Source organism: Cryptomeria japonica, chromosome 8, assembly GCF_030272615.1.
Source record: "Cryptomeria japonica chromosome 8, Sugi_1.0, whole genome shotgun sequence".
Lineage (NCBI taxonomy): Eukaryota > Viridiplantae > Streptophyta > Pinopsida > Cupressales > Cupressaceae > Cryptomeria > Cryptomeria japonica.
The window spans coordinates 81,844,107-81,859,166 of record NC_081412.1 but is presented as its reverse complement, the minus strand read 5'-3'; the positions used below and the strand labels follow the sequence as shown (position 1 = coordinate 81,859,166).

The following is a 15,060-nucleotide window of genomic DNA, read 5'->3' as shown; positions in this document are numbered from 1 at the left end:
CAGAATAGTGATGTTATTGCCTATAAATTAATAACAGATCTAATTTGATCGATGCTGCTAGAAAATTTATATCTATTTTCTTCCCCCCATGTCTCTCCAAGTGGTCATCTTCCTCCCAATGGTGGCGGTAAGATGACCTTTAATATGACGTGTTTGCCGTTTGACTAAATCGTAATACTTATAATTCTCTTAACCCCGTGTCTCTCTACTAAGATTGTTGCTTTAGTTGATAATAAGATTGTTCCCTTAATAATTATCGACCCTTCCCATTATTCATGAACAATTGTTACTTATACAAATCATGCTTTTAATCTTAATCATTGCCTTTGCATTACTAAGTAAATTTGCTACGTTATGGTATGTACTGCCTTGTAATTTAGTTATCTTGACCTTCCCTTGGGTGGGAGTAAGATAGTATGCTTTTCGATATGACCATTCTTTACTGATCGAAACAAATCGATAATGATCGATAGATACTATCGCTCTGTCATGTTACATCTGCATGATGATATCAATATGGGTTGCCTTTACATATGGTGTATATAATAGATGGATATTGTACTGACTATAGAGTTATATATAAGGGTTCTCTTGACCACCTGCTTAAGGTAATCTTGGATATCTAATATTGATATTATGCATATACATACATATAAATATTATAATCTCTGATCATTGCTAGATCAATGTCCTATCTTCAATATGCATTGTACTTATATATTATTTCTAGATTTATTAGATTAATTAAATGATTAATCAACTACTATATCAAATACATTAAATAAATAATCAACTATCAAAACGTCACCATATCAATTGATACGGGGTATGACAGATTATCATATTTGTTTATAATCTATGTAATATAATTGATTTAAATATTTCAATAAATATTATTATTGATAAATAAATATCAATTAATAAATAGTTATTAGTTTCGAATCATTCGTTGATTATATTAATTACTAATATTTTCTCCTATTTAGGTTATATTTAACAATCAAGGTGGGGGACATGACAAAATAATTGGATTCCAGATGGTGGGATACGCCATAACATACAATCATGTATTTGGGTAATTCATTCCTTCATTCTTCTTTATAGATCATGGCATCTTTTGAGACTTATGGCTACAAGCCCAAAATTCATTTTTCTAGATTTTGTGATTGCACTTGCACATGCTATGTTTGGTTCCCTTGGAGTTGAGAAAGAAGTATGAACTTTTATATTGGGAGGGAAACTATCTATAGGCACTTCCATCACATAACTATTTATTCAAAATCAATACAATAGTTTGTTTCATGTTCTCCATAATATCTATGGCCTTGCAGTTGCCAAAAATAGTTTAGATCTTTGGTGGAAGTTTGTAGGAACTCCTAGCTTGACATTTATTGTAAGGAAAACACTCAGCAACTAGCTTCGACAAAATGTTGCCTTTGAGATCCATAAGGCCCCTAGGCATGATTTAAATTTCCTTCTTGTAGGTATTACCCCACAAGTTCTGAGACAATCTTCTCCAATTATTCCACTTACTTAAGTGATGTTAATCCATTTACTTTGATGTGTCAAGATATTATTGTATCATTCCCAACATCCCCTAATTGCTATCTTTGCTCACTTTTCGATATGCTACTAGTTGCATAGAACCCAGGAGTAAGACGAAGTTTGCAGACCAAGAACAACAAACTAGACATTGCTTGTATGTCTATCATGATACTCACAGTTTACTTTCAAGTTTTGGTTCATAATATATTTATAATGGACATAATGCCAACCCATTTTTATCTAAATATTGGTCTTAAATATAAGCAAGTCTCTAGATCTTGATATTAATGGCATTCTACATTAGGTTTTTCTTATGAAGCCAAAACAAATCTCTTATTTAAATATACCATTATAACCACAACGCCTATTATAAGGGCTATGCTAGTTCAAAAAGCATCAAATGCAAAATAAACTTCCATACAATATGCTAGCATAGTAAATATCCAAGACTAAAACTAGTAGATGGGGTAGACGAGAAGGTCCACGTCCATAGTAGTCTGATGATATAACAAGCAAGTATCACATCTTACCTCATGTTCACTTCAGAAAGCATAATTGTGAGTGACTGTAATGTCCCCTTTCCAACATTAGTCTTTTTGGATGCTATCCAAGACTGAAACTAGTAGATGGGGTAGACGAGAAGGTCCACGTCCATAGGACTCTGATGATATAACAAGAAAGCATCACATCTTACCTCATGTTCACTGTAGAAAGCATAATTGTGAGTGTCTGTAATGTCCCCTTCCAAACATTAGTCTTTTTGGATGACTCTTAGCCTATTCTAGAGGCCTGTAGGCTAATCAACGATAAAATTAGGATTTCCATCTTCTAGGAGGTTTTCAGGGGGTTGTTTGCAAGAATCTAACAGTTTGCTCACTAGGTCTTTTTGGGTATTCAACGAGCTTCAGAATGGTGTGACATGCATTTCCATTAGAGGAGATTTTTGAACTTACTATTTTAAATAAATTTTGACGGCTACTCAGATTGTGCTTAAAAAGTGTTTAAAGTACTTACTATTTTTAGTGGTATGCTATTTTTAGTAAGTACTAATTTTAATAGTATGATACAACACTTGGTTTCTATTTTTTGTAGTCCGGTCTAAGGGGTGGCTTATTTAGTTCTCTTGGAGATCATTTCTAGAAGGTAATATCTGAAGTGATTTATAATTCGAAGTTGTTTTTTGACCCCCATGGCTAGGCTCAATGATTTAAGTTGTTCTTAAAAGATGTTCCCATGTGGTCATCCAAGTTGGGAATTATTAATAATTTGTATTAAGTTATTTGTGCACATGAAAAGGGAAATAAAATAAAGTAAAACTTTTAATCCCACGTGGCCTGGAGAAGAGGGTCAACCCCTTTGAGAGAGCTATAAAAGTAGGTTTGAGAGGCTCATTTGGGTATGCTATTATTTTGATAACGAAGTGCTGCTGAAATATTTTTAGAGACTCTTGCTTTGAGATTGAGTGTCTCCTAGCTTCTTCCAATTTGAGTTTGAACGATAACTTCTAGCCAACTGTGGTGCAGCTTCATCCAAAGATTGTCAAGGTATTCCAATGGAGATTTCAGTTGTGTGTACATTTGATGTTTCCTAATTGGTGTGCGTGAAGTTTGCTTGGTTTTTGGAGTGAGAAAACCCTCTAAAATGATTCGAAGTTATATTCCTATCGACTGGAGGTTTGATTAGATTTTTGTAGGTACTGGCTTGTTCTTTTCCTTGGATCTGGGTGCTCTTATGCGCAGGGCATTGTGACTTTTGGTGGAGACATTGATTTTTGCTGCTTCTTGTACCTTCTTGCTAGTCGTACTATCTTGCCCGGGCTGCATTGGGATTCATGTCATATTTGTGGTGGTTGGTTTGGGACTTGGAGTGGTTGGAAGTTGGACGCTTAGCCCTTATGATGTCTTTGCTTTCAGTTTGAGCTCATTAGGAGAAGAATCAAGGAAGTTATGAACACTTGAAGCTTTCCAATGTTGTTGGTTGGAAAAATCAGTTTACAGCTATTGCATATCAGATTGGGTATTGTTTTCTAAACTTATGGTTTTCACCATAAATTATCAGTTTTGAGTTTAGGATTGATTCTCTAACTTCATGGCTATTAGTAGCAATGTTTTCTCATGATGCTCATTGTTAGCTTTATTGTAAACCGTTGTTATAATAGTACTAAACAACGTTCTTTAATTTTCAAATTTGAAGCTAACCTTCTTACCCAATAAATAAGTGCAAGTGGCTGGTTTACTGCCAAATTCATATTCTGTTACTTTCCAGCATTTGTTATTTACACTCCCACTGAATAAGTGGTCAAGTTTAATTTTGTATTGTCCGCTGAAAAGTGGAAGTGACTGGTTATACCGCCAAGTTGTATTCCCTTCATTTTTAGTACGTTTTTCTAAATTGTTATCAAATACTCCTGCTGAACAAGTGGTTGAATTTGCTGGAATTTTCTTATGCTAACATTAACAGGTGCAATTCCTTGTGTTTAAAACTGGAAAAAAATCAAGGGGATACTTCAGTGACATTTCTGCTTACCAAGGAAACATAACAGCAACCTTGTAGACATAAAAAATCAGTGTAAAGCATGATGCTCTATCTTACAATCATTAAAAGGTTTAATCTCTGATTGCATAGCCAAATATCTATATATAATTACAGTAATGCTTTACCCCCAGTCTTTAACATCTCTAGGCCAATGGAATAACCAATATTCATATACAATTACAAGAATCATTGTAGCATGCCATATATCAGTTACACGAGTGAAGGATCATTAAACCTTCAAAATGTTACGATAAAACCCTGTGCATAAAATGGTAAATACAACATATAATTCTTATAATACAACACATGGACTAAACACAATATTCCAGAAACAAGGAATTAAAAACTGAACAGCAGCTTAGATCCTGACTGATAAACATTTGATGCAAAATATCAGAGTGTCTGCTCCTTCACTGCTTTTGAAAATTGTCAATTGAGATCGGTATTCTAGTACAATGTCTCTCATCTCTCTTGTCAAGTGACTCAGACATTTCATTTCGATGTTCTCTATCCTCAGCAGTAGGAAAATCATCTGTAGAAGATTCATCTCTCTCTGTGCCATTCGAACTACTGTGGTTCTGTTCTACTATAGCCTCCCCTGTGTACATAAAAAGAAGAAAACAGTAGTTTATACATACTATTTAACATCTTTAATTCTATTCCAACAGATAGGAATCTCAAAAATGAATTAATACAATTGCAAATTCCATTAAAAAAAGAAAGAAAAGAAAAGAAAAAAGCATTTAATCGAACAAAAACAAATGAGTGACTTGCTACTTAACCAAATGAATCCCAAACGGATAATAAATGTTAATTGTATACACCACTTCCTAAATGCCCCTGTGATCCAGCGCTCATGTCACTACTTAACAAATTGTAACATGTAAATATCAGAATCCAACAAACCGTATTCAACTCAATTGTTTCTTTTTTTTAAACTACTTTGAAATTTTCACATCTCAATATCTTCTCATACATTTAAGACATTAGAATTCACATTTAAGAGAACTAGAACACAAGCCTAGCTGAGGTTCAAATACAGCTAACAGCTATTCCAGCTCCCAAAACTATATCCTTTAATTACATTATCCTTTTATCTTGGGTAAAACAATGTAGTGCCTGAAGTCAGAATTTGGGCTCGCACGAATATTGATTAATTCCCCTGGCAAAAATTGCAATATATACACTGTATACTTAGTTGAATTTCTGATACATCGTTTCTCAATGTAGCATGTAATATAGCTGCTCCAATGTGGGAAAGTGTCAACAATTAGCGCGCACCAATGTCTACCAGTGAAATTGATTGAGGATTGCTCTGCTGCTGTATTTTGCGAGTGACTTGCAGTTACTTTTCTTGAATTTTAAGTATCATTGGTGGCAGCATCTACCTATCTGTTTGTTGGTATTTTGGATATGTTGATATGGTTTTGTCATTGATGTCAACACTTGTCAACCTTATTAGCACTTGGAGATCTTTGGTTTTGTTCACCGGCAAGTCAGTGACTTATGTACAGTCACCGGTATTTGGTTCACCGGCAGGTTATATTGTTCACCGGCACTTGGAATGACTTGGAGACTACTTGGTTATGTCGAAGACATTATTCGATCACTTGGTTTTGGCGATTTGGTTATTGGTCTATTCGGGTTTGCATATTTGCTGTTACCGACAAATAAGTCCAGGTTATGCACTGGCAAACATATCTATTCCAGATCAACACAACATGTTATGGAGATGATTTATTATTATTGTAAATGCATTGAGCTGACATGATGCATCGCATAATGATTTATTTGTAATTGATTTTATTGTAATATTCTTAGTGAGCCGACCTATTCAATTGGTCTTAGGTTATGGTATAAATGTAAGATCTCATTTATGAGACTGATATGCAATAAGAAAAAGGATTGTAATAAGGTATATATGAAAATAAGTAGAGCTATACACGCAAACATCATTTGAAGATTGAAGGAAGGTTTTTGTGAAGTCAATCAGAGCTAAACCAGTACTGAATCTAGCATATGAAGATGCTATTTTATGCAGTACATTATCATTGGATTTAACCATCCAGTTGTAGTCAGTGTGACTCCCATTTTGTGATTGGGCAGTGAGCTATAGGCAGCTAGCCTTTCTGCATGTGCAGACTCCATATTGTACACACATACTATCTGCAGTAGTATCATTTGATTGTGGGTAAGGCTTCCCACTGTGGTTTTTCCCCTTACAGGGTTTCCACGTACAAATATTTGTGTGGTGTTGTGGATGTTATTGTCTTTTTGTTTCATGCATTAATCTTTACCGGTACTGCAATTAACTGATAAAACTGTCTACCAGCATTAAGCATTAAGTTTTGGTTAAGTTAATTTTGGTTGAATTTTTTGGACAACTGTCATAACCCCTCTTTGGACACGGGATTAAATAAAGACAATAATTAAAACATTTATTAATTAACATTTAATAATATTGGAAAATCGTCTCATTTATGAGACTTCATGATTTTCCTTTAATATATGATTATTAATATTTATTATTTGTTATGATTATTATTTATTATTATTGTTTTATTTTAATGTAACGTTCATATTTCAATTATTAATATTATATTAACTATTAAAGAAGTTTTACCATTAAAACATAAAATAGATATATTGAATATATTACACTGACCGAGTAAACTTAGTTCACTAATTAATATACATTATATGATTCGATTCTATGAGATAATTAATATGAATCGATTAATATATGAATCGATTCTATGTAATGCTTAATATATATGAATTGGTTAATATATAAATCAGTTCTATGTTATGATTAAATATGAATTGACTCTTTGTTAAAACGTGTTAACTTAGTCTTTTAGACGTGTTAATGCTTGACCATTCTAAGTGGGGGGAAACGTGTTGGTTAGAGACATGCTGTTTGGAACAGGCATCATGTTAAGTATATGAGTTCGATATTTCCCTTCCATTAGATCATCGATCTCAGCATAAGATAGAAGCATATAACATTCGGTCCCACATTCTACGAATCAGATTTGTCCAGCACCAACAGCAGATCATGTCCTCTATTCTGCAGATTCTCTATCATCTCCTAGTCAGCAGTACACAATCAACAATCAGTCTGAATTCCTCCTTTGCGCTGTGATTCTTCTGTTTACCAGCAGATCATCATTGATAGGGCAGATTGAACTCATAGTTTGAATTGTATTGATACTATCCTAAGAAGCGAAACTAGTTCATTGGCAAATAATTTTGTAAACATAATCTGATCGCCAAACTCAACAAGACATTCTAATTCTTCTTATACAAACCATAAACTCGGTCTGTAATAATACTTTGGAATGTCACATCAGACCCCCTTCGTGATGGGTAATTGGAATCTATATCAGAATTCATAATAGACTTCTCTGGGAACAGTATTTACATCAGACTTTATTACATAAGGAAGGTTATATATTACTGTCGATTACAACTTATTATTAAAGAAACGATTAATTACGATCGTGATATCAAGGAAGCACTGATACATCTTGATTGGCTTAATAAGCTACACCACTGCTGATCATCATCAATATTCTTAAAGATAGTACGAAGTATGGGATCAGCAGATACGATATTGATACGTAGTCTTCATATCTGGCAATACGATCAATTACATGGAGTTCAATCACATGTGACGAGTTAACAAGAAGCGGGCGTCCAAGATACCACTTACGGAAGGATACATAATAATATGAGAATATATAATAGTCCAGAGATATTCCAATCATATGATCAAGAAATGCGATGGGATGAGATCAACCATAATGCGGATTAAGGCATATATCTTTGCCAACCAGTAATCATAATCCAAGGAGAATCCGATAATATTTATGCCATCAAACCATTAAGTATTTATCATCAATTCCCATCTAATGATGATATCGATCATGGTTAAGGAAGAACCAAACCAATCACATTAACTAACAACAATAATCGATTAGTTTAATGAAGAGATTCGATTATGATAAACAAACCTCAATAATTGAATAGACACCACCAATTGATTGTATCCATATATATGGGCAATCACTTCATTACCAAGAGGGGGGGATTTGGTTCTGTATATGGTTTTCTGTTCTAGTTGGAAGAGCTCTTAGTGAGCAAGGCCGAAGGCCCAAAAATTGTATGCATGTAACTGAGCAGTATTCACATCCAAAACAGCACCATAAACTTTGCATGACATCGTTGCCAGATCTGAAACAGCAATCAATTGATTGTTGCATACTATTATTTCCAAACCAGACATAGCCATCCATATTGCCATAGGCAATATTGATTTCTATCTCTTTGCATATATATATATATATATACTGTCATATCTGAAACAGCAAGTAATTATTACAGATAGTGTAAATAAGTATCAATCTTCTCAAGGTATTATTAATCATAACAACCACAGAGAGCAAGTGAAGTAATTATTATCATTTATCACACAAATATAGTCATCTATTCAATTGCACAAATTTATTGTTGAAATCAGACACTATAATTCTAAGAATTGAAAGTAATTGTCCCAATTGTCTTATAAGGGACATTACAAGTGGTATGAAAACTTCACATTTTGTGGTTAAATCACATTGTTCCTAAAATTGGACATTACAACAACTGGTTCACCCCCCCCACCTCTCAGTTGTCTTCGAGACCTAACACTGTTTGCAGATATATTAATATAATTCATAATCTTTGGGGCCAAGAGTAGGACGGTTAGAACCACATTTTATCTCTTCGCATTTGCCATCCAATGTAGACAAAGATTACTGATCTAAAAGGCACTAGGATAATAAAATGGCCCAACAAATCACATAACAAAATCACCCAAAAGCTGGTTGTTGGAACACAACAGCATAAATCTCAAAATTTCACCGATTCACCCATTTGTTTACAAATCAAATCATATCCAGCTGAAATAATTCACTACAAGATTTGATGGCTTTTAATCCCAAATCAAATTGATTCCAAGAGGGGTTTTGTCCTCCAAAACTTGCCAAGCAAGGGATTTTGTCCTTGAGAGATCAAATCTCAAAATTCAGTTTTCAATAATGACATTATGGATGCCTTTGCTTCGATGCTAGCCTCACGTATATAGGCACCACCCTTGGGCCCTTAGTTAATTTTAATTTTTACATTTTTCCTTCTAATTGTCTAAAAGTACTTCCTAAAAAATATTACATAGGCCTAATAATGTTTCATTTAGATGGCTGCACCAAAATATAAAATATTTCCTTTTATAATTTCCCTTAGCCTACATAAAATAGAAATAGGCTACAGGTCTTCAAATCCTTCATTTTTGAGAAGGGGACATGATAGTCCACCCTTTAACAAAATTTCTTGCTCTCAAGCAATTGCAAATCTTGATGCTTAAGAATCTTTGCACCTTCCCATATGGTATCTTCCAAAAGGAGATTCTTCCAATGCACTAAGTACTTATTAATGCCCTTGTTCCTCAACTTTATTTTTCTAATGTAAATGATGGCTTCAAGAATAAAGATCAACTCCCCTTATCATCCAAGAGAAGCCACTCTATTAAAAGAACGATGTGTTGTTCAACTGACCTCTTGAGGCACAAAAACATGGACGACATTATGGGTCATCTTGTGCTCTAGCACCTACTCTCCTCACAATCTTGTAAGGCCAGTAGAAATTGGGCTTAAGCTTTTCGGATCTCATGGCTGCAACCTTGGCACACCAATTCTCCCACTTTGAATGTCCTCTCCTTGTGGTTCCAATTGGCATAAAGCTTTTGTGTGTTTTGCACTTAGTGAAGATGATCCTTGAGTGACCTCAATATATCTTGGCTATACTTGACCAAGTCAATGGCAGTCGATAGCATGCTATCTACAAACACCAAATCAACAAACATAAGAGCATCATATCCATAAAGTTCCTTAAATAGAGATTTACCAGTAGACATTCAATAGGATGTGTTGTAGCAATATTCTCCCAAGTGCAATCATTTGATCCACGTCATTTGTTGATCCAAGGCATAGTTCCTCAAATATCCTTTAACCCGTTTGTTCAAATTTTTTATCCGTCCACCAATTTGAAGATGGTAATTTGTGCTTGACATTAGTTTTGTACCTATCAAATGCACAAAGAAATCTACCATCTTTGTCACTTAAAGTGATTTTAGGCAATCCATGCAATTTAAATATTTCTTTGAGAAATAGATTAGCCATGGAGATCTTTAAATTCCTAAGAAATAGCGAAAAAAAGTGGCATATTTGGTTGCTATCCACAACATAAATACAAATCTTTACCTTGTACTTTAGGAAGACCTATGATGAAATACATGGAAATGTGTAATACTAATAACCTCCCCAAAGATTTTTAACCAAATTTGCAATCTCCACAATTTTTGCTATGCAAGCATTTTGTCAAACAATATGCATTCCACATTGTTTCCACATATTTTTCACAAAAAATTATCACATAATGAAATTTCTCAACTACAAATGTTGGGAACAACTTTCCTTTACATTAAACATTGATTGATGCACATAACAGTAAATCGATAATAAATGCATTCATTGCTGTTATAAACTATAATTTTCAAAAATTCCAAACAAAAATTGTTTACACCCAAATGGCTACAAATATTTTATTCTTTTTATTGCTGACCTCATATAGAATCTGATTTGGAAAACCTAGTCAGTAGTCATAGCAACTTCAACTCTCCTTAAGTACAACACCCCTTTTCTTTGTTACGGATTCCAATGTGATGTACAGCCTCTCCAAAAATTGGTACGACAAGCTCAAGTGCTGCAACACCTCTCTTTGCTGGTATGGCAGGGTTTGGTTTGTCTTTTTGAGGTTGCACTGAATATTTCTAAGGCTCATATGCTTTTTTCACGCATAGCCCCACCTTTGGGTGTTTTTTGGGAAGTGTATGGTTCCTTGGAACTATGGGAACGGTACAGCTGGGTACCGCTCAACAAAGAAATATAATTTTTAATTTACTTTCTCTGCATACACAATACTATGAACTTTTGTTTTTTCTCTCTTGCACACACAACACATACAATTTTTGTCCTATTCATCATTAGCACACACAAAGGAAGAACACGGTACTATGAACTTTTGTTTTTTCTCACTCTTGCACACACCACACATACAATTTTTGTCCTATTCATCATTAGCACACACAACACATACAATTTTTGTCCTATTCATCATTAGCACGCACAAAGGAAGAACACGGGAAGTTTACATGGAAACCCTTCCGGTAGAAAACCACAGCAAGATATTTCTTAATCAAACTTCTCTTACAAACTTTGTAGGCACCAACCTCTTGAGATGCCAATCCCCCCTTATGTTAGTAGGCACCATCCCACTAGAGACACTAATCACCACAATTAAACACCAACTTAGTAAGAGACACCAATCTCTTCTTTTGGTATGCACCAACCTCCAACGAAACAAGATTCCACCTTCTAAATGTTGCTTCTTCAACGGATGATGGACATTATGGTCTATATTTATTCATTCCATGATTCCTCTCTTCTCATTAACCATAACATAAATGTACTTGCATGATCACATATGCTTGCATATTCTTTCCACATAAATATCCCTCATAAATCTCTTAGTTTTACTCATATACTAGCTTACACGAGGATGCATCCCTGTTGACGTGTATTTTGTACACTGCCTAACACAGAATAAAATACCCAAGGGTACCTTATCCTCTCTTGAATAAAGCCTCCGAATGCTGAAGATGTCGCGAAAAGGATCAATCGGGATGACTTCAAGGTTCTTGTATGTAGGGTCTCTACGTGTGGATAAGCTCCAGTGGTATGATGTGATTTGCTGGAATCACAAGGGGACTTACATTTGATGATTGAACTTCCGATCTGCTTTGCTGGAACACAGGTTCTGACTAACTTAGATTTGAAAAAATGGAAAAAGGATAAGGGCGAAGAGAGGATCTAATCCTAGTACTAAGAATGTAGGAGCAATGATTGATTTTTGATGAAACTCTAACTAGGTCTTGTTTTGACATCAATGGACCATCTACACAAGGCTAGTGCGATCTTCTAAGGGAAGCTTTATGATGTTCAAATCATCACCGCAGGCATAGACACCATCAAGTTGATGCATATCAATGAAAAAGCGACAAATTGAAATTGAGCTTAAGCTGAATGATTCCAGTTGACTTGTAATATCCCTTGGCTAATCTGACCCTGTTTTTGCTTATTTGAACACCAAGGAATATTGTCAAACATTTGGCATACAATGTTTGAAGCCGCTGTAGTGAATTCTTTCTTTGTCTTCTTTGGGTTTGTAGGCTGCAAATGAAGTTATGGAAAGCTTCTAACAATGCAAAGTTGTTATAGAAATGATATACTAGCTGTTTTAGACCTTTCCACACATATGTAATGACTGAAATTAACTAGTACAGCTAGTTGACATTAAGACAAACACTTGTCATGCATCCCAAAGTACACCTACAGCCATTAGGCATTTAAGCAAACAATTGGCATGAAAGCTAAATGGCTGATCAATGTTGAATGTGGAATATGCAAATTATATCTCCATTAAACATATGCAACCTCCAAATATTTCATGATATAATCATAATAGAAAATGATGCAATGAAGTAATGATTTTCTAATACAATGACCATAGATAGAAAACCTGGTATTTCAATGGCTGCCTTGATATATTGGTTTGATTCTCCTCATATGCAAATCCCTTGTCACATATATATAGCTGTTCAACCTCTCTAAATCCCCTTCTATAGAACTCCAACTACTGTAGCGCACTGTTCATGTGCACTGTTCACGGCACTGTAGCGCACTATTCACGGCACTATCATGCGCACTGTTCATGGCACTGTAGCGCACTGTTCAGGCGCACTGTTCACGCGCAGTGTTCATGCGCACTGTAGCAGCAAGAACAAACTTGTAATCTGCTCTTAAAACCTTGAATAATTTGTTGATAATCTCTCCCAACAAGAATGATATAACTCCATGTGCCAAAGAAGGATGATTCACAACCAACTATAAATGTTCTTCAACAATAAACTTCAAACCCTTGTAGAAAACTTCACCAATTTGCACAAATGAAAGAACTGAAGTATTCTTTCCCACAACTGCAATAATTCAGGTGTTATTTCACACCTTCAAAATTGCTATCAATAGGAAGTTTTCGTTTCCTATGATCAAAGAAGAAAATTGCGAAAGCCCTAGGCTCCACAATAAAAATCAATCAAAATACTATTCATCAACTGGATGCCGAGAATGAACTCTTGCCTTTCCTTTTATTCTTTCCTTAAGAGAGCTCAAACACCTTCCTGGCCAATGTGGGATAAAAGATTTATTCCCACATTAAATTATTCACTTAACGCACTTTATTATATTAAAGTGACTTTATTATTATAAAGTTACTTTAGAACTTTATAATAATATTAAAATATTAAATAAATCACTTAAGTCACTTAAACTTTAATATCTCTTGATGTACTTGTCTGATTGCTAAGCCGTCTGAGCCAAGAGTCGACTCTCCCTGTTCTCCATGTGATTGGATGCCTGTCTAAAAATTGAAACCCTGAATAGTGACTTACTATAAATAGTAAGTGTGCCAATCTGAGTCAAAAATCCTGTGCAAAGGCCAAAACCTGAATCCAGCTGAAGAGTAATGTCTCTAATCACCAAGTAACTGCCACACAAGGCCCTCTATCAATAATTGTTAGCCTACGAGGGTCAAATGATAAGCTAATTCTTACAAACTCTGATGCTCGCAAAATGGGGACATTACATGACTACACAAGGCAAGTCTGCAATCAACAAACTGCTAGTAGTATGGATATACGAATTCCACCATTAATCAATCACATTTCCTCCATTCATCTAATCATCTACCATCTAGGATTGAAGACTCAACAAGAAACCATGCAAATTGCAAGAAACGACACACTTCACCATTACTTCAATGAAAATGGAGTTTGTTTACAATCAATGGCAACAATTTCTTGCCTTGTCCTCTTATTCTACTCTAATTACTATTCTATCAATTTCTAACTACTCTCTATCTACTAACTGCTTTCTATTATTTACAACTCTCTCTAACAATTATCTAACTATTGCTAATTAGCCTTTACAAATGAAATGCCAGGGCTTATATAGTGCCCACAATACAATTCGATGGCTTAGATCAATTCGAGATCAATGGCCAAGATTTTACAATGAAAACCCTAATTAGGGTTTGCTATAACCATTACATAACATTTAATGCTTGACCAATGATAAAATTGTATTGCTTGGACACATGTCCTCTCTAGAAAAATCGACCAATGGATAGCCGGGGTAGGTACATCGGAGTTTGTGCCACCTTCCATGAGTTAGGTACATTGAATCTGGACATGCTGAGGTGGACCACACTGACTGGAGGAGTGATGACTGGGATGCCACCTCATCTGACACTTGTAGCTTGCTAGATATTCAATTTGATGTCGTTGAGAGGCTATCTTTAATTAACTCTTGTTCTAACTCTTTTTGTCCTTGATGTGCAAGACGATTGATGTACCTTGCCTTGGAATGCTGGATTGAAAGAGGCCGCCCTTATCCTTGCTTGATCGTCCTTGAGGAGACCGTCCTTGATCTGGCTTGATTTTCCTTGAGAGTCGCCATCTTGGTGCCTACACAACATTTCAAAATTAGTAACATGATTTTGCAATGAATAGCATAGATTAAATTAATTTTAGGAAACCTCATGATAAGTCCTTGAATTATCATTTCCTAAAAAACGATTGGGCTACTGGAATTCAAAATTTCAAAATTCAAACTTTAAGGCTATGACGATCAACAATCAAAATCAAAACAATAAATCCATATCGCCATACCTCACTTGAGAGCTTAACTCTAAAATGCAAAACAAAGGAATTCGCCTAGGCACAAATCAAAATTTGATGGCTTCAATGTGATCTCTCTCCAAATGAAC

General features: G+C 34.9%; 1 protein-coding gene across 3 annotated transcripts in view; it reads right to left on the bottom strand.

Moving 5' to 3' along the window:
* Positions 1–4,075: 4,075 nt before the first annotated feature.
* The window catches only part of LOC131038459 (pentatricopeptide repeat-containing protein At4g21190), a 322,788-nt gene continuing 311,803 nt past the window's right edge, over positions 4,076–15,060 (bottom strand). For 2 of the 3 annotated variants that reach the window (XM_057970897.2, XM_057970900.2), the window contains one exon: positions 4,076–4,678. In XM_057970897.2, coding sequence (XP_057826880.1) covers positions 4,491–4,678 — 188 coding nt within the window. In that variant the 3' untranslated portion in view covers positions 4,076–4,490. Of the gene's footprint in view, positions 4,679–14,646; positions 14,759–15,060 lie in introns of all 3 variants that reach the window. The other variant, XM_057970898.2, reaches the window with a different exon arrangement.